The sequence below is a fragment of the Leptodactylus fuscus genome, chromosome 3 (genome assembly GCF_031893055.1).
Source record: "Leptodactylus fuscus isolate aLepFus1 chromosome 3, aLepFus1.hap2, whole genome shotgun sequence".
In the NCBI taxonomy this organism is placed as follows: Eukaryota; Metazoa; Chordata; class Amphibia; order Anura; family Leptodactylidae; genus Leptodactylus; species Leptodactylus fuscus.
This window is the reverse complement of record NC_134267.1, coordinates 97,181,078-97,204,331: the sequence shown is the minus strand read 5'-3', so window position 1 is coordinate 97,204,331 and position 23,254 is coordinate 97,181,078. Positions and strand designations below refer to the sequence as shown.

The following is a 23,254-nucleotide window of genomic DNA, read 5'->3' as shown; positions in this document are numbered from 1 at the left end:
TCTAGATTCCTCCTAAACAATTTACTGTTACTTTGAAGAGAGTTGCCAGGACTTTTAAAAAAAAATTGATGGCCTAGCCTTAGTTAGTTCCTGTGGCTACTGCAAAAAGCTGATCAGCAGTGATCCCTGGTATCAGACCCCCACCAATCAGATATTGATGATGTGTCCTAAGGATAGGTTATGAAAGTCCTTGAAAACCTCTTTAGGGCTGAGGCCCCATGTTGCGAAAACACAGTTTTTTTTGTTGTTGTAGATTTTGCTGTGGTTTTTGAGCCAAATCCAAGAGTGGCTACTAAAGGAATAGAAAATACAGTATATAGGAAGTTCTTTTGCGTCTCCCTTTTGCTCAATCCACGCCTGACTTTGGCTTAAAAAACTACATCAAAATCTGCAACAAAAAAAGCTCTGTATCCCCAATGTGAGGCCTCAGGCTAAGGCCCAACGCTGTGGAAAAACGGCTTTTTTTTTTTGTTGTTGCAGATTTTGCTGCAGTTTTTTGAAATAGTCAAGTGCAGTTACAAAAGGAATGGGAAATATATCAGAAGCTCTTATACTATTTTCTGCTCAATCTACTCTTGGTTTTGACTCTAAAAAATGCAGCAAAATAAAAATAAAGTTGCTTTTCCACAACGTGGGGCCTCAGCCTAATATTCAGTTTCATACGCTATGCATTTGGTGGTGCATTTTTAGATTTTCAGACTTGTACATCTTAAACTACTTTACCTCTTTCAGCAAGTGTTTTAATGGGACCAATGTTGTAGCAGTTGTATAACAGAATTGTGTTTTATTTTTGTTAGGTTTTTGCAACAAAGCTTAAGGAATAAAAGCTTACAAATGAATGACTACAAAATAGCCTTACTTTGCAATGCCTACTCCACCAATTCTGAGTGTTTCACATTACCCATGGGAGTGCTTGTGGAAACGATTTATGGTAATGGAAATGTGAAGATACCACTACCAGGAACAAATTGTACAGCTTCTGGATCAACTACTCCGCTGCCCATGAACTTGTTGGATTCTCTTACTGTTCATGCAAAAATGAGGTATGAATCTCTTAAGGAAAATGCCACTGTTGAATTTCATTTTGCAGTATTCACCAGCTCACACTACATAAAAAGTTGTGAGGGGGCGTTCCTCATAACTTGGCGTCATTACTGGACTGTAAAGAACCCCCCTCTGACAATACAAATCTGGTACAATGCTGTCAGGAAGGGGTGCATTCCTTACAGCTCAGCAATGACACTAAACTGTCAAGAATGCCCTTTTGACAGTGAGCAGAGATCAGTGCTAAACCTAACTGATATCTCCAGGCCCAGGGCACAGAACTGGAAAGCCGTCAGTGTGCTGAATTCACTACTACTACTTTTGTAGCAGCATATAAAACCATGTGTCCTCTTTAAATAATGATTTGTTGGCTCTTCTGTTAGACTCTCTTTAGTATACTTCTTCTATCCCTGTCCCCAGCTACTTTAAACTGCTTCCATAGTGCTTTCATAGTGCTTCCATAGTGCTGATCCTGTTTGCAGAATAAAAGCCATGCCTGTTTTATGTTTCATAGCTCCAGGGATGTGGAGATAAAGCACTTTTATTCTTTATTCAAACGAGGATCTTGGAGTACAAGGGGAGTTTTCTTCTATTACTGAGCACTGCTGCATCATCAGTAAACATGTCCATTCTGTATTCCGTTTCTCCTCCTGGGCAGTGTGAGGATCAACTAACACTGAGGTGATCAAATGACACTGCACAGGTGGAGGAGCTGAATGCAGGGTGGGCGTGTAGTAGTAATGATGCAGCAGTGCTCAGTAATAGAACAAAACTCCCCTTGTGCTTCAAGATCCTCATTTGAATAAAGATTAAACATGCTTTTTCTACCCTTCCCTGGAGCTCTGAAACATAAGAAAGGTTTCGTTTCTATTTTGCTAACAGCGTCTACAGCACTACGGGCGCGGTTTAAAGTAGCTGGGGGCAGTGATAGACTCCCTTTTAGATTTCTGCTTTATTCCTGTTGGCAGAGAGTACTGCATTGTAGACGCTCTGAGTGTTAGACAATTACGGTAACCATACACCATGGTTGAAATTAAATTTTACTGAACATCGCCTGGTGACGCTGGATTTTATCGGTTCTTCATTTCCATGCTGGTTCAAGTCTGCCTTGTGTCTGTGCTTCCCAGGAAGATCTAATATACAAACTGAGTGATCTGGAAAAACTTCTTTTATTTATCTTTAACCAGACACCATACCATGAAATAAAAGTCAGCTACGCTGGTGCTGAATAATGCTGTGGTCACTTGTGGAAATGATTATCAAGTTCTCCCATTATTATGCCATCCTGAACGGCATGTTGTAAAAATGTAAAGCTATAGATATTTTTGTCCAAAAAACTAAATAAAGCAAATTATATTATTGATGCTTTACCTCGTGTCTAAGGCTATGTTCACATCACATCTGCATTGGAGCTTCCAGAACATTTTGAGTGAAATGATGGAGAGCATAGTGGATACCTAACAAATCCCCACTACTATTAAAAGGGATCCTATGGACTATTGGCAACTGTTATTAGACAGATCTGTCTTTTATTATGCAATCTGTTTTTCTGTCACGTCATACTAATTGATGTAAAGCAAAATAAATGCCATTAAATACAGATGGAGTAAATACAGAGTGACACATATTTTGTAATTGCGCTTTGATAACATGTCCAAGAAAACAAGCTGATGGTCTAATTTTTCTTTTAATCATCATTATTATTATTATTTTTATATTTCAGTCTAATACACAGCATTGCTACTAGAGTTATTAAGCTAGCTCATACCAAATCCAGCCCAGCTCTGGCTCCTGCACTAGTGGAAACCTACAGCCGCTTATTAGTATATATGGAAATAGAATCACTTGGCATCAAAGGATTCATCAGTAAGTTGTTTTTAAATTTTTGCACAGCATGTGAATTGGAAAAAAAAATTATTTCAGTGTCAGGTGACAGAACCAATGATCTATAGATGACTCCAATATACAGCTTCATACAGGGATAGTATGTTTTGTGGAAGAAATTGAATAAGATCTTGTCTGGACAAAAGCTAAAACCTATACTCAGTTTCCTCTGGCTTTCCTGTGTTATCCCTACTGAAATTATTTGAATAACTCATAAAAGGATGTGTCCTCGAGGGTGGATTTGATCAGAACATAACTCATGCAATTGTATAGTGCACTAGAAGTTGGGACGGACCCTCACAATAGTTGGTTGCAGACTGTGGTTTTTTTGTGGGTTGGGTTTTTTTTTTTGTTGTTTTTTTTAAAATAGGGGCTAATATAAGAGAAAAAATGAAATAAAATGGCCCATACCTCAAACACATCAAAAATATAGTAAAATAAAATATCACAATCTCCATGCACGTAGAGAATTCTAATATACTTACACCAACCCAGATACCAATGGTTGTATGGGACCCCTGCAACAACACATGATGTATGCATGTACAAATATTATTTTATTGACACTAAATAATTTAATTCCAGGATCTATGCCCACGAGACAATGTTCACAAACAGTTTGTTACCCCCTGTTGTGGTCCCTGTATTCATTACTTTGATTTTGAATTGAATTTTTATTTATAATTTTGTTTTCCTTATTTTGATTATACACTTTAATATAACTTTTATAGATTTTGTTTTATACATATGGTTTGTAAAAAGGCTGCTAGACAATGTATAGGTGTACTATTTGACACTGCTTTATTTTGTAATATGTGATGCCAATCCAAGCCATATTTTTGGGACCATGTAATGTGAATATAAATAGGGGAAGTGGAGGAAAGATGGATATATAGTAACAGGAAACTTGCAGGACAAATGTGGTGTATTATATGTGGAAACGATGAAAAATGGTAAATTTTACTCTTTACGGCTATTATAGGGGGCATTATATTGTGTGGGTCCATATATATATATATATATATATATATATATATATATATATACACACACACTTTTTTTTTTTTTTCTCTTCTTGGTCTTCAACAGTACTGGTGAAGACCAAGGGGCTTGTGTCTCCCGAAATGACAAGTCTGTCTCTGTGTGTCCATACAGGTTTGAACATTAGTAGTGTTTAGTGTATAGATTTATAAGGCCGTTCAAGGAAGGGATGACCTTAACTGCTTTGTGATATTTCTTTTTCTTTTTTCTTCTACATTGTATTTCACAAATGACTCCTGATGATGATATAAAAAGTTTATAAAATTATATTTTCTTACATGCCATTTCATTTTAAAGTACTATGGAAATAGGAGTGTGACTTTTTTCTCCCCCCTACCAGGTCAGTTGTTACCCACTGTATTCAAGTCTCATTCATGGGGAATCCTTCATACTCTGCTTGAAATGTTCAGCTACCGAATGCACCATATCCAGCCCCACTATCGAGTTCAGCTTCTGAGTCACCTCCATTCACTTGCTGGAGTCCCACAGACTAATCAGAACCAGCTTCACCTCTGGTTGGTACTATTAATCCCAGTGGCATTACACCACAAATATGATTTTTCTACTTTTCTGATGTGTTAATACTGTTTTAGTATAATGTTTTCTGACCCCTCCTTCTGTTACTATGTATATATTGTCACAGGGCATGTGAATGAAATAGTTGTGCAAAGCAGAATACCCTATAAGGCAGAGGACTCAGAGTGTGGAAAAGCTGTGTTTTTCTAATGAAACTTTTTCCACCTGTCAGAAATGTATTACCTATTCATCTCTAGTAATTGTTATTGCTATTATTTTAGCGTGATACTGATATCGGTGAGAAGCAGTCCGCATTAGAGATGAGCGAGTAGTATTCGATCGAGTAGGTATTCGATCGAATACTACAGTATTCGAAATACTTGTATTCGATCGAATACTACTAGCTATTCGCAGTAAATATTCGATTCAGAACCAGCGTTGATTGGTCGAATGCTATACAGTGTATAGCATTCGGCAAATCAACGCTGGTTCTGCAGCAGGCTCGTCCTTGCTAGGAGCAGGCAGCTTGCTGTTACGAGGGAGCTGAATTTTTCTCATAGGAATGAATTGACCAGCGTTGATTGGCCAGTGTACAGCATTCGGCCAATCAACGCTGGTTCATTGTGGTCCGATTTTAGACTCCGCCTCCTCACAGACGAGCCTCCGGCAGAACCAGCGTTGATTGGCCAAATGCTGTACACTGGCCAATCAACGCTGGTCAATGCATTCCTATGACAAAAAAGTCAGCTGCCTCGTAACAACAAGCTGCCAGCTCTCCTGACTATCAAGGACGAGCCTTCTGCAGAATCAACGTTCATTTGCCGCAGGCTCGTCTTTGCTAGTTGGGAGAGCTGGCAGCTTGCGGTTACGAGGGAGCTTACTTTTTATCAGCGCAACTGCAAGCGCTGTGCAGTTAAAGCGCACGGTCCATAGACTATAATGGGGTCCATGCGCTTTAACTGCACAGCGCTCCTCCTGAACACTCTCCTCCTGCTACTCGTGGACTTGGTGACTCTCTTTTCGTCGAATAGTGGTTTCCCCTGAAACGAGCATTTTTTTCCCATAGACTATAATCGGATTCGATATTTGATCGAGTAGTCGAATATTGAGGCTCTACTCGAAACGAATCTCGAATATTTCACTGTTCGCTAATCTCTAGTCAGCATGTTTTACTCTTGAGGATCAGATAATGGCAGGATAGACTATGGGAAATGTAAATATTGTTGATGTTTGCTGTCCGCCCTTTGTGATTCTGCCGAAAAGCCAGGAAAAACTTCTTGGAGACAGGTTGCTGGCAGTCTTTTTAAAAAACCATTCATTTCAATGGGTTTTTAAAGGGATTCAATCATCAAGATGCTATTTTATTTCTCGCTAACATGTAGGAATAGCCTTAAGAAAGGCTATTCTTCTCCTACCTTCTCTTCTCTCTCTTCTTCTCTTCGCCGCCGTTTGGTAGAAATCCTGTTTTTCTTCTGTTTGCAAAGAGTTCTCTCACAGCACTGGGGGCATTCCCCAGAGCTCAACCAGCACTGGGGGTGTCCCCAATGCTGCGAGAGAACTCTCCAAGGCTGCCTCTATCTTTGCCTGGAACAGCCTCTCCCTGCGTCATCTTCCGGCACTGGCTTCAAACTTCTGGGCAGAGCCCATTACAAATGCCCATAGCCATTTTCTTGTGGCCGCTTAACCCAGCTTACTGTGTAAGCAGCCACAAGAAAATGGCCTCTTACACTAGTTTACTGTATAAGTGGCCACAGCAATATTGCCGGGCCTCAGGCAGAGCCGACTGTGCATGCCTAGAAGTTTGAAGCAAGCGCCAGAAGAAGATGCAGGGAGAGGCCGTTCCAGGCAAAGATAGAGGCGGTGCTGGAGATTTCTCTTGCAGCATTGGTGGCGACTCCAGTGCTACAAGAGAACTCATTTGCATACATAAGAAAAACGGGATTTCTACCGAACGGTGGCGCGGAGAAGACATCTAAAAGTTGGAGAAGAATAGCCTTTCTTAAGGTTATTCCTACGTGTTAGGGACAAAAAAAATAGCATTTTAATGATTGAATCCCTTTAAAGCAAACCATTGGTGTCCATATGCAGCCTCTCGGCTGTCAAACCATTTTTTTTTTTTTTTTTTTTGCATAGACACAAAGTGCTACATGTTCGTTCAAGTTTTTCCTGGCTTTTCGTTGGAATCACAAATAGCACACAGCAGCTCAAGTGTGAAGCCCCCCTTACACACTTTCATTACTGTTATCTGATAACTAGTAAATGTCTAGATTATGGCATCATTGAATGGCCTGATTAGGCTGAGAGACTGATTGGATAAGCAGGTGAAAAAAAAGACCCCAATATGTAAGTCAGACCAAGTACACTGTGCTCTAATAGATAGGGCAGATAACATACACAGAAGTACGTTAGCCCTTCTGTTGGGGTCAGCTGTGGTTTATACAGGTAAAGGAGGATCTATTCCCTTTCCATGATGTCTGTGACAAGAGCTGGTTTAGGCTGGAGCACTTTAACGGTTAGTAACTCAGATTGTGTGAGAGATCTACGATCTAGTATTCATTGTACAAAAAACAATCTCATCATTTGCTGGGATTGTGATTCTAGCTGCTATACATCTAATGTTTATTAACATGCACTTACATAGTCAGGCAGTGAGATATGCATATTTATGTAGCTCACTTCTTCAACTGCTTTAACTTCACACCTATGGCAGAATTACAATGCTGTATTCTCAACTTCAAAATGACTCTTAGATCAAATTTCTAGCTGTCTTGGGTCTTGAAATATTGGTTTTAGTAGCAAGAACATACCTCACAGGAGCTTGACTATTGACTAATCACCCCGTCAGGGCATATGAGATATGTCCTTGACAGGGATAGCGTTGATGTCTATACTCTTTTTTTTTTTTTTTTTTTTTTTTTTTTTTTTTTTTTTTTTTTTTTTCTTCCTGATTTTAGAATGTTAGAACTGGAAAATCTTGAAATCTTTGTGTCTTTATTTCTAGTGTTGAGAGTACAGCTCTGAGATTGATTACAGCTCTAGGAAGTTCTGAGGTGCAGCCACAGTTTACTCGTTTTCTGAGTGATCCCAAAACCGTTTTATCTGCAGAATCTGAGGAGCTTAACCGAGCACTGATTTTGACACTGGCAAGAGCCACTCATGTAACTGGTATGTTCTGTGTCTATATAGTAAAAGAGGAAAGACTAAGTATAGGTATTGTTTTAAACTAGTTTTAAGTATTTACTTGTGTATTTATGTTTGTATGAATATGGTCAAATCTATTTAACACAGTTTTCTAGGGCTGGACAATTATGACCTAATTCAAAATCCCAATTAATTTGGCATTTTGCCTTGATTGCAATTAATAAGCAACTTTAGGCCATGCCCATTTTTTGTTAAAACTTTGCCCCAGGGGCTCATTATAATAAAAAAATGATTTGCAGCCTGGTGACCCGCAACAAGTAATTGCTCATTTTATACCCCATTATAATCTGACCTTGTAATCCACTCTATCTGGATGTGTTGTGTGACTCTCTCAAGATTGAGCCAGTGGTTTTGTTCAGACTAAATGCATTTGATCCAAAACTGCTGTTATACTTTCTGAAAAGCTGCGGAAACATAACAAACAGTTGTACTCTCCTTCCCTGGGCTCTTGCATGGGTCCCTGAATGATGCTTGCATTTATGCAGCTCAAAGTTGTGATTGTGACTGCCCTCAGTGGTCACTGATGTCATTCAGGAATCTGGAGGAAAACATAGACCCATGCCAGAGGCCAGAGTAGGCGAGGAATACTTTTTCCTCACCTCCACTGATCCTCTACTTATTATCCTTTGAGATTTGAAAAGACCCCAGATTATATTAATAGTAGTTCCAGTTCGAACATGTTTAGTCTGAACGAAACAGCAGGTAGAACCTCACATGTGGTCACATTGTTACTTATTAGGTACTGTACCTTGACAATGAAATTTTCTAGAAAACCAGCAGGTTTGGATTTTGTGGACAGCAATACCATGTTTACAATGCCTCTCCTACACACTTAGAATACAGGCAATGTGGCACTGAGATCTTTTGCTGTACAATGTGTTGTGCACCCAAATATGCCATGACATAACTAGAGATGAGCGAACGGCGTTGGATCAAATTGATATTCGATCGAATATCAGGCCGTTCGAGGTGTTCGATTACAATCGAATACCACAAGGCAAACGCACTAAAAATTTGTATCCCCTCCCACCTTCCCTGGCGCTTTTTTTGCACCAATAACTGTGCAGGGGAGGTGGGACAGGAGCTACGACAACGGAGGCATCGAAAAAATAATCTGAAAAAGTAATTGGTTGGCTAAATCAGGTGACCTCCAATTTATACGAATAGTGGATTTATAATCTGAGTCATATGAGACTGTGAACTATGTGACTGTGAGACAGGGATAGATGTACAGGCAGGGTTAGCTAGGGATTACCTTTATTTAGGTGGGAATGTTACTCAAACAGGGATCCCGGCGAGATAGTGGAATAATACAACTACTTGGGCATGTTAGAAGCCCCCAGACATGCTTCCCCTGCTGTCCCAGTTGCATTCCAGGGTGTTGGCATCATTTCCTGGGGTTTCATAGTGGACTTGGTGACTCTCCTGAGTCGAAGTGTGGCTTTCCCTGAAACGAAGCATTTTTCCCCATAGACTATAATGGAGTTCGATATTCGTTCGAATAGTCGAATATTGAGGGGCTACTCGAAACTAATATCGAATCTCGAATATTTCACTGTTCGATCATCTCTAAAGATAACTAAACTGTCAAAGTTTTTTTTTTTTTTTTTTGTGATTGTAGTGACTTATTGTCATTTTGTCTCAACTCCTTTCACCATACACAGTGAAATGCAGAATTTGACAAAATGAAGCCAATGTTTAGTAATTAATTTAAAGTGTATTAGAAATGGTATTGATGTCACAAATGCTGCAAGAAAATGAAAAGTTGTTCAAAAATTACAATTTAAATGCGTGGCTCAGGTAGTCACAGCCAGCAAAACGACTTTTGGCATCCTGACATAAGATCACGGAGCACAGGCAGCGTCCGGCAGCTCTTTTGTTCTGCTTCCCCCTTTACTGCGTCGTCCGCAGCATCAGTCTTCAATGAGATCGCAATCTCGCACACACGCTATCAGCTTTGCCACTTCAGGTTTGGGCAGAGCCGGCAGCGCATGTTCTCCTTTGAACTACACAAGCATACTGCAAAGCAGTACGTTCATGTAGGATGAAAGCCAATATGGCCGCCGGAGCATATGCTTTTCGGCTCTCTCGAACCCGAAGTGGCAGAGCTGACAGCACATGTGTGAGTACAATATCGCTGCTGACTGATGCTGCTGACAATGCAGCAGAAGAGGAGGCAGAGAAAGGGAGCTCATCATCCTAGGGGACATGAATACGACACAAACACACTGAAGGCTATAACACTGCTGTGCTCTGAGCACAGGGGGGAAAGCCCCCTATGTTCCATGATCATCATTTGCATATGTGCAAAAAACTAATTTACGGTACACAAAAACTGTTGCCTGGAAAACAGAACCAATAGCAGGACTAGAGTAGCCTATTTATAAAGGCTATTCCAGCGTAGGGGTAGTGAAAAATATGTTTTCTGAATAACAGATTCTCTAAGTTTTACTTCTGTTTTATTTATTTTATTATAGCCTTGGTTTTACCTATAAAGTTCATTTGGCGTATTTTACTATTTTATTGCTTGTTAAATTAATATGAACTGCAGAGTTTCAGAAGCTAGTACGTTTGCATGTACAGCACTGTAGTGCAAGCTTTGTTTTGTTTTTGTTTTTTTCTCATGCCATATTGTTGCTTTCCTAGATTTTTTCACAGGCTCAGAATCAATTCAAGGTACTTGGTGCAAGGACATTCTGCAGACAATTATTAGCTTCACACCACATAACTGGGCTTTGCATACACTTAGCTGTTTTCCTGCTCCACTACAGGTAAAAGTGTAAATAGTTTGGGCGTTAATGTTTTTTTTTCCCATATTTTCTTCCTGGCCTCGTACAATTCATAACATTTTTATTTCTCTGTCAACATATCTATGTGAGGATTTATTCTTTGCGTGAAAAGTTGTACTTTTATTTGACACCATTTTGGAGTGTATATGTTACAGGCAATGTATGAAAAGCAGGTATTCTATACAATGCCTAGGCATTGTATAGAACACCCAGCATTTTTAGGCATCTTCTAGGTATGCGCAGTCGGCTCTGCCATCGGGCAGAGCCAAGGACTGGGTTTGAGGACTGGGTTTTTTTTCCCCTCACGTAGAATTCAGTCTGGCTGAATATAGGGTATCTGCAGTGCTCCTATTAACCATTTCCCGATGAAACAGGCGCACTGCAGATACCCTATATTCAGTAGACCAGGCACTTTCAGACACATGATACTTAATGTGTATGTGTTTCACAGTCATTTTCTACTTTTATATGTATTCTAGAGAAAGGAGGGATTTAGAACTTTTATTTTATTTTTTTATTTTATTTTTTTAAAGCTTTTTTTTTTTTTCCACTATTTTATGGGAGATTCTATACATTATTATTGCGGCTGGTCATAAACCACCCGCAAAAAAAAAAAAAAAAAAAAAAATATTTTTTTTTTTTTTTTTTTGCTTGACTCGAGTATAAGCCGAGGGGGGCTTTTTCAGCACAAAAAAAAAGGGCTGTTTCATTCCTTTTCAAGGGAGTAGTCTTTGGTTCCTTGACTTTTCAGGACCTTTGGTGCAAAGCCGAGACTTTCCTCCAGATCAACCTCCTGAAACTGAGGACCATCTTCTTAGCCTTGTCTGATTGGGCGTCTCTCCTCCAAGGGCATCCAGTCAGAGTCCAGACAACTCCACCGCAATCACTGACCTGAACAGTCAGTGGGGCACCAGGAGCTATTCGGCCATGCAAGAAGCCTCCCACTATTTTCTTTGGGCAGAACGTCATATTCCAGCTCTGTCAGTGGGCCATATTCCAGGCATGGACAGTTGGGCTACCTAAGCTGAGAAAAGCTCGAATCAAGCAAGTGTTAGCTTCTCCAGAAGAACTTTCTCCAGTTGTGCTCCCAGTGGGGCACGCCAGTCAACCTTTTCGCTTCCTGCCTCATCCTCAAGCTTCCTTGCTATGTGGCCAGGTCCCAGGACCCTGAGGCCATCGTTGTCAATGTCCTTGTGAATCCATGGTCGAATTTCTGCCTTCTGTACCTGTTCACTCCTCTACCTCTTTTCTTCTCCCTTGGGTTCTCAAGACTTGTTTCAACCATCCTGGTGGCTCCAGATTGGCACCACCGGCCTGGTACGTGGATCTCATGTTCCTGCTGGCAGATGCTCCTTGGGCACCTCCTCTGCAAGTCGACCTTCTGCCTTAAGAACCTGCCCACCTTACCTCAGCTGCATTGAAGCTGAGGTCCTAAGACCTTGCAGGGTTTTTTTTGTTAGTTTTTTTAATAACTGGTTACCCAGGCCCAAAAACCTCAATCTGCAAAGATATATCCTTGCACGTGGAAGGCCTGTGTATGATGGTATGAGAGTCAAGTCTCCATCCACTCTCCTTTTCTCTTCCCATGATCTTGGCTTTTCTCCATTACAGTCTGGACCAAGGACTTGGTCTTTCTTCTCTAAGAGGTAGGTTTCTTCCTTCTCTATTCTTTTTCGAAGACCCTGGAATTCCGTCCTCAGGTGAAGACCTTCGTGCAGGGAGTGGGATACTGCTCTTCCCCATCATACTCCCTTGGAATCATCATGGGGCTTAATCTCGTCCTTGAGGTGCTTCAGACTCCTTCTTTTGAGCCTTTGCTTGAGATCTCTCTTCTCTTTCTGTCCTGGAAGATTGCCTTTCTGGTGGCTATTGCTTTTATCCGCAGGTTTTTCGAACTGGCTTCCCTTTCCCAGCAGCCTCATTTTCTTGTTTTCTGCAAGGACAAGGCTGTCCTTCAGTCGCCACCTGCTTTTTTTTTTTTAATTTTATGTCAAAGGTTTATTCCTTCCATGTACACTTGTTGGACCCCACTGATCTGCTATTGATGACTTATCCGGAGGGTATATAATAAGAATCATTTGCCATGAAACAAAACCCTTTAAGGTATTTCTTTTTCAGCAAAAATACGATTAGAACCCAAAATGGCAACATTCCCACACATTTCTTTATGAAATGTTTCCTTGCTTCATTGCACTGGGTTCAGTATCTATTTTTGAATGGATAAAAATAAGTTCTAGAAAGCTGATTTGCTTTTCCTTAAATCTTAAAGTAATACATATTAATTTCTTATTTTTGTAAACGTTACTGTGATACTTTTTGATGCAATGTTGTTTGTTTGTTTGTTTTCTTTTATCTAGGCTTTTTTCAAGCAGAACAATGTGCCTCAAGAAAGTCGCTTCAACCTCAAGAAAAACGTGGAAGAGGAGTATAGGAAGTGGAAGTCTATGACTAATGAAAATGATATCATCTCACACTTCTCCTTGCAAGGCTCCTCACCTCTGTTCCTTTGTTTACTTTGGAAAATGCTTCTAGAAACTGATCAAATCAACCAAATTGGATACAGGTAAATTAATGTACAGAACTTGGACAAAGTACAAACGAAAATGTGGAAAGACCAACCTATGCAGGGCCCAACTTCTGTAATTTTCTCTCTTCATTTTGTTTTCCAGGGTTCTGGAGAGAATTGGTGCCAGAGCACTTGTTGCTCATGTCCGCACATTTGCTGATTTTCTTGTTTATGAATTCTCCACCTCAGCTGGGGGTCAACAGCTCAATAAGTGCATTGAGATGCTCAATGACATGGTTTGGAAATACAACATCGTGACCTTGGACAGGCTAATACTGTGTTTGGTAATGTTCTTTGTGTTTTGTTTTTTATATATATTTTTTTTATAATAATGAATCTTTTCTGTCTCTTAATTTGTTATTGGTTAAAGGGGCTCTATTATCACATTTTAGTGTTCTGATATAAAGATATGCCTGAATAGCCTTTAAAAAGGCTATTCAGGTGCTGTTAGTCGTTTTTAAAAAGGCCACCCCTTTTTTTTTTAATTACCTTTGAAATGGTTATGTAAATCATACCCAGCGTCACCTTGCTTTTGCTGCATTTAACTTCTGCTGCTCCTTCTTCTTCACCGCCTCCAGCATTGTCCTTCCCAGAGGTTTCCATTGAAATTTTGCATGAGCGCAGTAGTGCTCCCCCCAGAGCGCTACTGCGCACGCTCCAGCGCCAGCTACCAGTGTTCTCTATAGGAAAATGGCGCTGGAGTGTGACCAGTAGCGCTCCCTCGGGAGCGCTACTGCACACGTGCAAAATTTCAATAGAAACCGCCGGGAAGGACAATGCTGGAGGTGGTGAAGAAGGAGGAGCAGGAGGAGTTATGCAGCATAAACAAGATGATGCTGGGGAGTGCACACCGCCCACCGTGCACGAAGACTGTGATTTACATAACCATTTCAATGGTAATTTAAAAAAAACGTGGGGTCTCTTTAAAAATGACTAACAGCACCTGAATAGCCTTTTTAAAGGCTATTCAGGCATATCTTTATCTCAGAACACTAAAATGTGATGATAGAGCCCCTTTAAAATTGTGTATACAATGGGAATTAGTCTGGATAATAAAAGATCTGTAAGACATTGATGTAGATCAGACAACTCAATAATAAGCAACTCAACTTCACCCATGACTGCAACCTTTTGAGGGTAAGGAGAGGGCTTGTAAGGTACTAGGCTGAGGGACTTTCAGTTTTAAGCTCCCCATGGAGGAGGCTACTTTTGATCGCTCACTCCTTTGTCTGAAAAGGCCTGGCACAGAGGCTTGATATACGAAGAGGATAGAGTCTTTCTACAAATTCCACATGACTGGATCATAGAGTTAGAGCTTTTTAAAGAAGTCATCAGAAATTCAACCCACAGGGAAGAGTTATAACATAAAAATGTACTTATCCTTACCTGCATCCTCCTCTCTTTCTGCAGTTGGCTGCCCATCACCTCTGCTGCACTGTCTGCATACAGAGCAGCGGCAGCAGTGATATCATGTCGAGGGGACCTCTGTAACCAAATACCGCTCCCATATAGTGTCAGTACACAGTGTCATTTTCAGTGTTAACCTTTTTATCCCTGTGCAGCTGACTCTCTTCATTTTCTGTGACCAGACACATACTTGTAAAAGGCTACTATCAAGCAGCTATATTTCCCAGAATTGCATGGCACTCTGACTCTTGCTAGTCCTGTCCCTGTGTTGTGTGCTTGGTAGGAAAGATAAAGGACGTGAAAGGGAAACCAGGCACAGACCTGCAGGAACAACAAAGTGTGTCCACTATCTCATAGCTGCTTGTGGACATTACTATTATAACCAGTTATAGGAGGTACTTTCTATTGTACATATTAATAATAACTTTTTTGTATTTTTGATACATGTTGCTTTTGAAAGCAATACCCCATTAAGGCTCACCTCCGCAATAGCAGAAACCATAGCAGGGATCAGTTTCTGGGTGTAGATAGAAAATCTCTAGCTGGCAGCCCAGATCTCCTTATTCACCTCCTATCCAAATGACAGGAAACTGAACTGAGATGTGGAGGGGTGTGTGGACCTTCTTATTAGGTTCTGAGATATAAGCTCTCCTCTCACATGTCTGCTGTCATGTGTTTCCAGAAAAGCAATTACCAGTAAGAGTAATTTCTGTGTTTTCATCATTGCTATAGGCCATGCGCAGCCATGAAGGAAATGAAGCTCAAGTGTGCTACTTTATAATTCAGTTACTTCTTCTGAAACCAAATGACTTCAGAAACCGAGTGAGTGACTTTGTAAAGGAGAATTCTCCAGAGCACTGGCTACAGAATGATTGGCATACCAAGCATATGAATTACCATAAGGTAAGGGAAATTATTACATCACACTTAAATGCACATCTATTTCTTGAAACTCCTTTGATTTTGATTACAAATATGGGGACCCAGCATCTGACATGACTACAGGTTACTTTCTTCTCTTGTCCCTATGATTTCTAACAGGGAACCTGATTTCTGACCTTTTTATAATATGATATTTAATTAAACAATAACTACTTTGCCATGGTCCAAAAGAATGCTGCAGACATTACAGAGGATATTATAGACTCTCATTGACCAAAAGAAAAAAACACTCAAATAAAAGTGTCGTAATGCTGCAAAAATCGCCCACAGATATGTAAACGATTACAGGTGTGGTCTGATTTAGACTCTGGCTCTTACCATGACGGCTTCAAAGTCCTGTCCCATTGACCTATACAGAGTCTCTCAAAGGCTACATTCATTAGAATACCTATTGGTAACAGATCATTGACAGCTAGACATGTCTCTTAAAGACATTTCACAGAATTGGCCAACTTCAAGAGGAGGCCCATCATCAGCCTTGAGAGGGTCAGGATTCTTTCTACCAGTTGTCCACCATCTAGGCTGTTCTAACCTAGCTGTTAGGAGTGTTGGTAGCAGTGGTTTTTGTGAAGGCATGTACAGCACAGAGTCTCCACACAGACAACCAGCACAGAAGATTGTTTGGTATGCCAAAAGGAATAAGCAGATCCTGTTTCCTTATCCACCATCCAGAAACAGATTGCACCTTCCTTACACACCTGTCTCTGTCTGGAAATGGTTAACTCAAGGAAATTTGGTGTCCCAGCACTCATTGTGTGTCCTGACAGTGCCAGCCAGTGAACTGTCATCATCCTCATTTACAGTGGTGGTATGAATGTGAATCCTGGACAGATTTGAATTGCATCGTTTTTAGCAACAACTCCAGGGTTTTTTTGGGGATCCAAAAACAATTGGGTTTGAGAATGGTGGCCTTATGCTAGGGACTTCAATGCTGCCTTTACTGTGAAGTGACACTCTAGGGATCTAGATAATCTAGGGATCCATTGTATCCAACAGTCAGGCTTCCCTAGTTGTGATACGAGGGACGCTAACTGCTGCGGTCATGTGTTGTCTTAAATGACAGGGCTTCCAACTGGCATATTCATCAGATTAATGCTTTCTCACTCTAAGCAACATTTTCTCATGAATGTATCCACTAGATTGGATCACTTCCTCTGTCTGCACTGTCAATAAATTTATTACCAGTACAGAATTTATGGGTTTAGCTGAAATGCCCACTTTGACGGCAAGAAATCCATATTGCTTGCTCACACAAAGCAAGTATTTTCCAGGAATCTCTTCTCTAGATTAGAACACTTCTTCAGCCTGCCCAGTCACCAGGCTTATCACTAAATCAAGTATGGGACCAACTGGGATGCCAACTTCAGCAACTTATGAGAGTGTAGGATCTATAGGCCCAGTTGCAACCAATATTGGTGAATATGCTGCAGGATAACTTATTGAGCCTGTATGTCTCCATGTGCAAGGATATCTCATGTTGTATCCGGGCTATAGGTAGCTCCACAGGGTACTTTCAATTGTACAGTTTTCTCAAATAAACTTATCCTTTCTTTTGGATATTGTAATCACTTCCATACTTAATCAATATATTCACACAAACTTCATTTCTCCTTAATGGTGCTTTATTTTTTTGCCATGAGTGTGTGTGTTTTCCAACTAATAACAGATAGCAGGCTTAAGCTCGACGAGACAAATATTTCCTTCATTAGCTGAAAAGCCCAATAAACCTGTGAACAGTTCTGTCTAAGATGCATGGTCACCTTTTGAGTTGGTTGATAAAATCATCTTGCCATCAGACTTACATTGTTATAGTCGGATCTTACTACTTTTATTTAGGTGGGAAAGAAAAACTGGAACCAAAACTGATGAGGCCTCTTTTATTCTTTATTAGAGATGAGCGAGTACTGTTCGGATCAGCCGATCCGAACAGCACGCATGCATTGAAATGAATGGAAGCACCTGGTACTTCCGCTTTGACGCCGGCCGGCCGCTTAACCCCCCGCGTGCCGGCTACGTCCATTCATTTCAATGCGTGCGTGCTGTTCGGATCGGCTGATCCGAACAGTACTCGCTCATCTCTATTCTTTATATGATATGATGACATTGACGGTGTGTGTGGTTTGTTTTTTTAATTTGATTAATACATGCATGTAAGTGCCTATGTCTATGTTTAATAATAATAATAATAATTATTATTATTATTATTATTATTATTATTGATGTTATTATTGTTATTATGATTATTATTATTATTGTTATTCATATATTTTATTTATTTTTCAGAAATACCCAGAAAAGCTGTACTTTGAAGGTTTGGCAGAGCAAGTGAATCCACCTGTGCAGATTCAGCCCCAGTACCTTCCAATCTACTTTGGAAACGTGTGCCTTCGTTTCTTGCCAGTCTTCGACATTGTAATCCACAGATTTCTAGAGCTTCTTCCAGTTTCAAAGTCACTGGAAACACTACTTGATCATCTTGGAGGCCTATACAAATTCCATGGTGAGTCATTCTAGATAAATTGCAAAAGTATTATGCAATAAAGTGTACAGAATCGCAAGTGTATGCTTTATTTGTCATGGATTATTTGAACATTACTAGAAGTTTCTTTCTACTTGTAGATCGACCAGTCACCTACTTGTACAACACGCTCCACTACTATGAGATGCACCTGCGTGATCGTACTAATCTTAAACGGAAATTGGTCCATTCCATCATTGGCTCTCTAAAGGATAACAGACCCCAGGGTTGGTGTCTGAGTGAAACCTACCTCAAGTGTGGTATGAATGCACGGGAGGACAATCCTTGGATCCCTGACGACACTTATTACTGCAAGTTGATTGGCCGATTGGTTGACAATATCCTTTTCGGTTCACTGTGATTTGCATTTTTTATTCACTGACTGAATCTTGAGTATGTTTTTTTTCAGTCGTATTGGTTATTGCAGGACAGCTGTTGGTTATTTCTTCAGATGTAAAATCTGCTCATCAAAGAACTCTGCATGCAGCCGACATTTCTTTTACTTGGGAAATTACAACAAAATTTATATCATTGTTTTATATGAGCTAATGTTTCTTAGGTACAAGTTCAGTATATTATTTGACATGTCTTACTACCTACCACTTTATTCTTAACCCTTTCAGAGCTCACTCTATGCATTCCAGCTGACTCCCACCTACAACATCCACAAACAGAGATAATGCTGATCACAGCTTATTAATATATATTGTTTAGAAGTTCTGGTTTTCATCCAGGTCTTCTCCAAAAACAGCTGACCACTTCCATAATGAAAATAACTACTGATGCGGGAACATGTGAGATTCCCCTGTGCATAAGACATTTTGTGATGCACAAGAACAGCTAAAACCCCAGTATAAATATCTGCTTACACACTACAAGTCTCAAACCATGTGTTTGTTCATCCAGTAAAATAAGAGGATTTGGGTTTTGTTTTGTTTTTTTTTTTTTTTGTATACATCCATCCAAAAAGCTGTGGTGTGACAGCAATCCTAAGGAAATAATCATGTGTATTTAATGCTCTCACATTAGCTTTTTCTTAACTCCTCATTTACCGATGGCTGGAAAATCTCCTGGACCTTTTCCAAATTGTGACTGGAGGTTCAATGAATTCCCCAATCCAGCTGCCCACGCTCTACACGTTACTTGTGTTGAACTGATGGCCTTAGCTGTTCCAGGAAAGGAAGTTGGCAACGCTCTTCTCAATGTGGTGTTAAAGAGGTATCCCTAATGACATTTACTACTGACATTGTGTTGTACATCCCACATTGTATTATACCATATTGCCACATTATCCTTGTTGGCACAGAAGTTGTTTTTTTTTTGTTTTTTTTTAGTAATGTGTGTAAACAGAGCGATGGTGTGCATATATGACCACCTCTCCACTCGCTTCTATGTGACAGACCTAGTACTATACCTGGCTATCTCAGTCCCATTAAAGTGAGTGGAGTGGTGGTCGTACATTCTCACTATTGCTCCATTAGTATAGGAAACTTTGGGACCCTCTTGCTCAGTGGGGGATCCAGTGGTGGAGACGCCAAGAGATCAAGCACATATACGCAATGGTTGTTCTTGACAAAATGCCTTTAAGTCCATAATTCACAGCCCTATTCCTGCTCAGTTATATTCTCATACCTTTTTATAAGGCCACAATCTATTGTTAATAACTCGCATAAATTTCATATCTTGTCATATACTCTATAGTGCATAGACCATGTTTTGCATTATTTTCCTCTTTACAGCCAGCCACTTGTGCCTAGAGAAAATATCACAGCTTGGATGAATGCAATTGGGCTCATAATTACAGCTTTACCAGTGAGTAAAACATGTTTCTGTAAACTAGCTTTATTTTAGCATCTATGATTATTTATTGTATATGATTACACATGGGCATCAATTTGTTTAGCACTATTTGTACAGTGTTTTTCCGGGCATAACTCATTGTGGAGCATGCATGGCAATTGCATTGGTGCTTTTGACCATGCTGCAATCCAGCATTCCTCCCTTCTTATGACTAGCATGCACAGAACAGGAGTCTCACTTTATACACAAATATCTTTTGAAACAAATCCGAAACTAAAAATACTGAAAGATTTAATCAGTCATCACATCATTTAAACCCCTTAATGGCACAGGATGTGCCATTACGTCCTGGCCACCAAGATCTTAACTTATATGGACGTAATAGTATGTCTGAACATTAAGTGATCGTTGTGGCCAGTGACCATGAGTAAATTGCTTCTGTCCATGACCGCAAACCATCTCCTCACATAGGCTGGGGATGTTGATCTCCGGTCCCCTTCCACAAAGATGATTGCCGCTATCCGTTGAGCTGGCATCCAGCAGTTATTGGTGCTATACTACCAAGTATCAGGGGGCATGTAGTGGTACCCCCTCCCCCTGATCACTGCAGTTGGTCGATCTGTACAGATGACAAATTGCAGCCTCTGTGGACAGTTTAAAATGCCATTTACTACCCTGCTTGTGTCACTTCCACTGGGATTTCGAGCAGAGCAGTTGCTGTATATGAACAGCAATTTTTCTAATAAAATGCCACCACTGCATATGCTAGGCCCCAGAGGTGGACCCTCCCCCTTAATGCAATAGAGATTAAAATATTCTAGGGTCTTGTTCTTCATATGGGCATAGTGAGGAAACCAAAATGTTGGCAGTATTAGAGTGCAAATGTCTTGTATAACACTTCAATCTAGTTTGGTTGGCTTATCAACAAGAACAAGTCCAGCTGTGCAACTGGAATTCTTGAGCAAGATCATCCATTCGACTTTGAAGGACATCAGTCATACCCAATTCCACTTTCCTGCGGGTTGACATTGGGAGTTAGCTGGGAGACTTCTCTGGTGGCTAACTTCCCCCAGTGATCCCTCAGGGGAAGTCTATCCTCTCACATTGGCAAGTGATTTCATCCAATGCCAGTCTCTCCAGATGGCGAGCAGTCTTCTGTGTGCTGATTCCAGTGTCTGTGGTCTAAGTCTGAGGCCATCCAGATCAGTCTTCTGAACTTAGGGCCATCTTTTTCCTCCCCAAGGTTGTTTTCTTGCTCCACATTAACAAAAATAGCCTTGCAGTTTTGTGTTTTGTCCAGTTTGAATCTCCCCCTTGATCATACTCTTCTGTACCTTTTAAATGGTTTGGGTGATTCAAGTGTTTTAGTCTCTCAGATTGTTTCTGTCATTCGGATTCCTTGTTCGTTTTTCCTGAGGGTCCTCAAAAGGAACTCGACGCCTTCATCTCCAATCTGCCATTAGGGAGAACTATAAGTTTAAGGATAGGATGTGGCCCCTTTGGGTGTTGGTGCCCTCTACCAGGTCTGTTGTAGCCGCCTGTGTAATGCGAAATTGGCTGGCTTTTAGACATCCCATGATTCTGTGTTCCCTGGTGATATAGATGAGAAAATTGGATTTTTGTATTCACTGTAAAATCTCTTTCTCGATTGGGGGACATGATCCCACCTTTTCTATTTCCTGTCCCCGGCTCTTCAGCTTTTTTGATTTTACTGCTGTCAGCCTCTTAGTGGCCAAGCATATACTCATAGTGTTGTGTCCCACACTGAATACAATGAAAGGGATTTTACGTCGAGTACAAACATCAAATGATGGCATCCATATGTCCTAATACGTTACATGGAGGTTTCTTTCTTAAAGGGGTATTCTCATGTCCCTTGCTCACCAGTCTTCGCTGCTGCAAAGACTTCTTTCTTCCTGGTTTTCAACGTCAATTGGGCGGGGTTTCATATGCAAAGCCATACTGTCTGACTACCTCCAGTTTAGCTCTGCCCCCAAATTATCGTGTAGCCCCTCCCACCACATAGCGTGATCCTATGGGACGACTGAAGGGCCTGTGATGTCATCAAAGGTCCTATAACACTTGGATTTAGCTTGTTCTATATAGAGTCGACTAAATCCTAGTGGGCTAAGGGACCAGGTCCTTCTGCCCACTAGCTTTTAGCCTGCTCTCTATAAGAAAGCTAAATCCTAGTGAGCAGAGGGACCAGGTCCCACTAGGATTTAGACTGTTTTATATAAGAAAGCAGCACTCATTTCCCCCCTCCTTTATCTGAGAGCAGGGAGCTAGGTCACGTGTGGTGTAGACACCGGAACAGCTACAGACACAGTCTCGCTCCCGTGCACTTAGCCCCTCCTCCCTCTCCCCTGAGAGCAGGCAGCTACATCACTTGACATTTGAGCAGATAATCCCAAGGGCCATAGAAACGCAGTGTCAACAATGAAGTGAATAAATTAAGATAGTGGACAAACAAAGCAGTTTTGCTGAAGCAGTGTATTTAGGAAAAGTCTTAAATCCACATTAACAAGCAGTATAGATAGGATCCTTGTGATGGGACAACCCCTTTAATGGAACGTCACCTTTAATAATAATGTAACACTTTTGTCTTCATTTTTTTAACCCCTTCCCGACATCCGCCGTAATAGTACGGCGCATGTCGGGTCTGTAATTATGGCGACCGCCCGGGAGCCGGGCGGCTGCCATAGCCGCCGGGTGTCTACTGCTTTAAGCAGTAGACAACCGGCTCTAATGCCTCCGATCGGTCCCCGGACCGATCGGAGGCATTAACCCCTCCGGCGCCGCGGGCAAAGGCGCCGGCGGCGCATGGGCACCGCCATTTTGCCCGGGATCACCGGCTCCTGGAGCATGCTCCAGGGCCGACGTCCCGTTGCCATGACAGCCGGGAGCCTTGTACAGGCTCCCAGGCTTGTCTGCAAATCCGCTCTTTTGCAGGCTGGTCTATGCAGCCTGCAAAAGAAAGGATGATTTTTTGCAATGCATTGCATTAGTGATCAGACCCCCTGGGGTTCAACACCCCTAGGGGGTCTAATAAATGCAAAAAAAAAAAGTAAAAAAAAAAATATAAAAAGTATTAAAAGTTCAAATCACCCCCCTTTCCCTAGAATACATATAAAAGTAGTTAAAAACTGTGAAACATATACATGTTAGGTATCCCCACGTCCGAAATCGCCCGCTCTACAAATCTATAAAAATATTTTTCCTGTTCGGTAAACGCCGTAGCGGGAAAAATAGTCAACAGTGCCAAACCGCCGTTTTTTCACTGTTTTTGATTCTGATAAAAATTTGAATAAAAAGTGATCAAAGCAATAACATTTCCCGAAAATGGTAGAACTAAAAAGTACACCCGGCCCCGCAAAAAAAGACGCCCTATGCATCCCCGTACACTTATGTATAAAAAAGTTACGGCTGTCGGAATGGGGCCACACGGTGGCTCAGTGGTTAGCACTGCAGCCTTGCAGCGCTGGGCCCTGGTGTTCAAATCCCGCCAAGGGCAAAAAACCATCTGCAAGGAGTTTGTATGTTCTC

The 23,254-nt window shown here is 41.0% G+C and overlaps 1 protein-coding gene across 2 annotated transcripts in view; it reads left to right on the top strand.

The window, feature by feature from the left end:
• The window catches only part of MED23 (mediator complex subunit 23), a 63,014-nt gene that overhangs the window by 34,633 nt on the left and 5,127 nt on the right, over nucleotides 1–23,254 (top strand). For both annotated transcript variants that reach the window (XM_075268026.1, XM_075268027.1), the window contains 12 exons: nucleotides 798–1,043; nucleotides 2,768–2,910; nucleotides 4,310–4,484; nucleotides 7,487–7,650; nucleotides 10,333–10,457; nucleotides 12,833–13,038; nucleotides 13,145–13,325; nucleotides 15,181–15,351; nucleotides 17,674–17,890; nucleotides 18,010–18,246; nucleotides 18,961–19,126; nucleotides 19,648–19,720. In XM_075268026.1, the coding sequence (XP_075124127.1) occupies nucleotides 798–1,043; nucleotides 2,768–2,910; nucleotides 4,310–4,484; nucleotides 7,487–7,650; nucleotides 10,333–10,457; nucleotides 12,833–13,038; nucleotides 13,145–13,325; nucleotides 15,181–15,351; nucleotides 17,674–17,890; nucleotides 18,010–18,246; nucleotides 18,961–19,126; nucleotides 19,648–19,720 (2,104 nt within the window). The remainder of the gene's footprint in view (nucleotides 1–797; nucleotides 1,044–2,767; nucleotides 2,911–4,309; nucleotides 4,485–7,486; nucleotides 7,651–10,332; nucleotides 10,458–12,832; nucleotides 13,039–13,144; nucleotides 13,326–15,180; nucleotides 15,352–17,673; nucleotides 17,891–18,009; nucleotides 18,247–18,960; nucleotides 19,127–19,647; nucleotides 19,721–23,254) is intronic.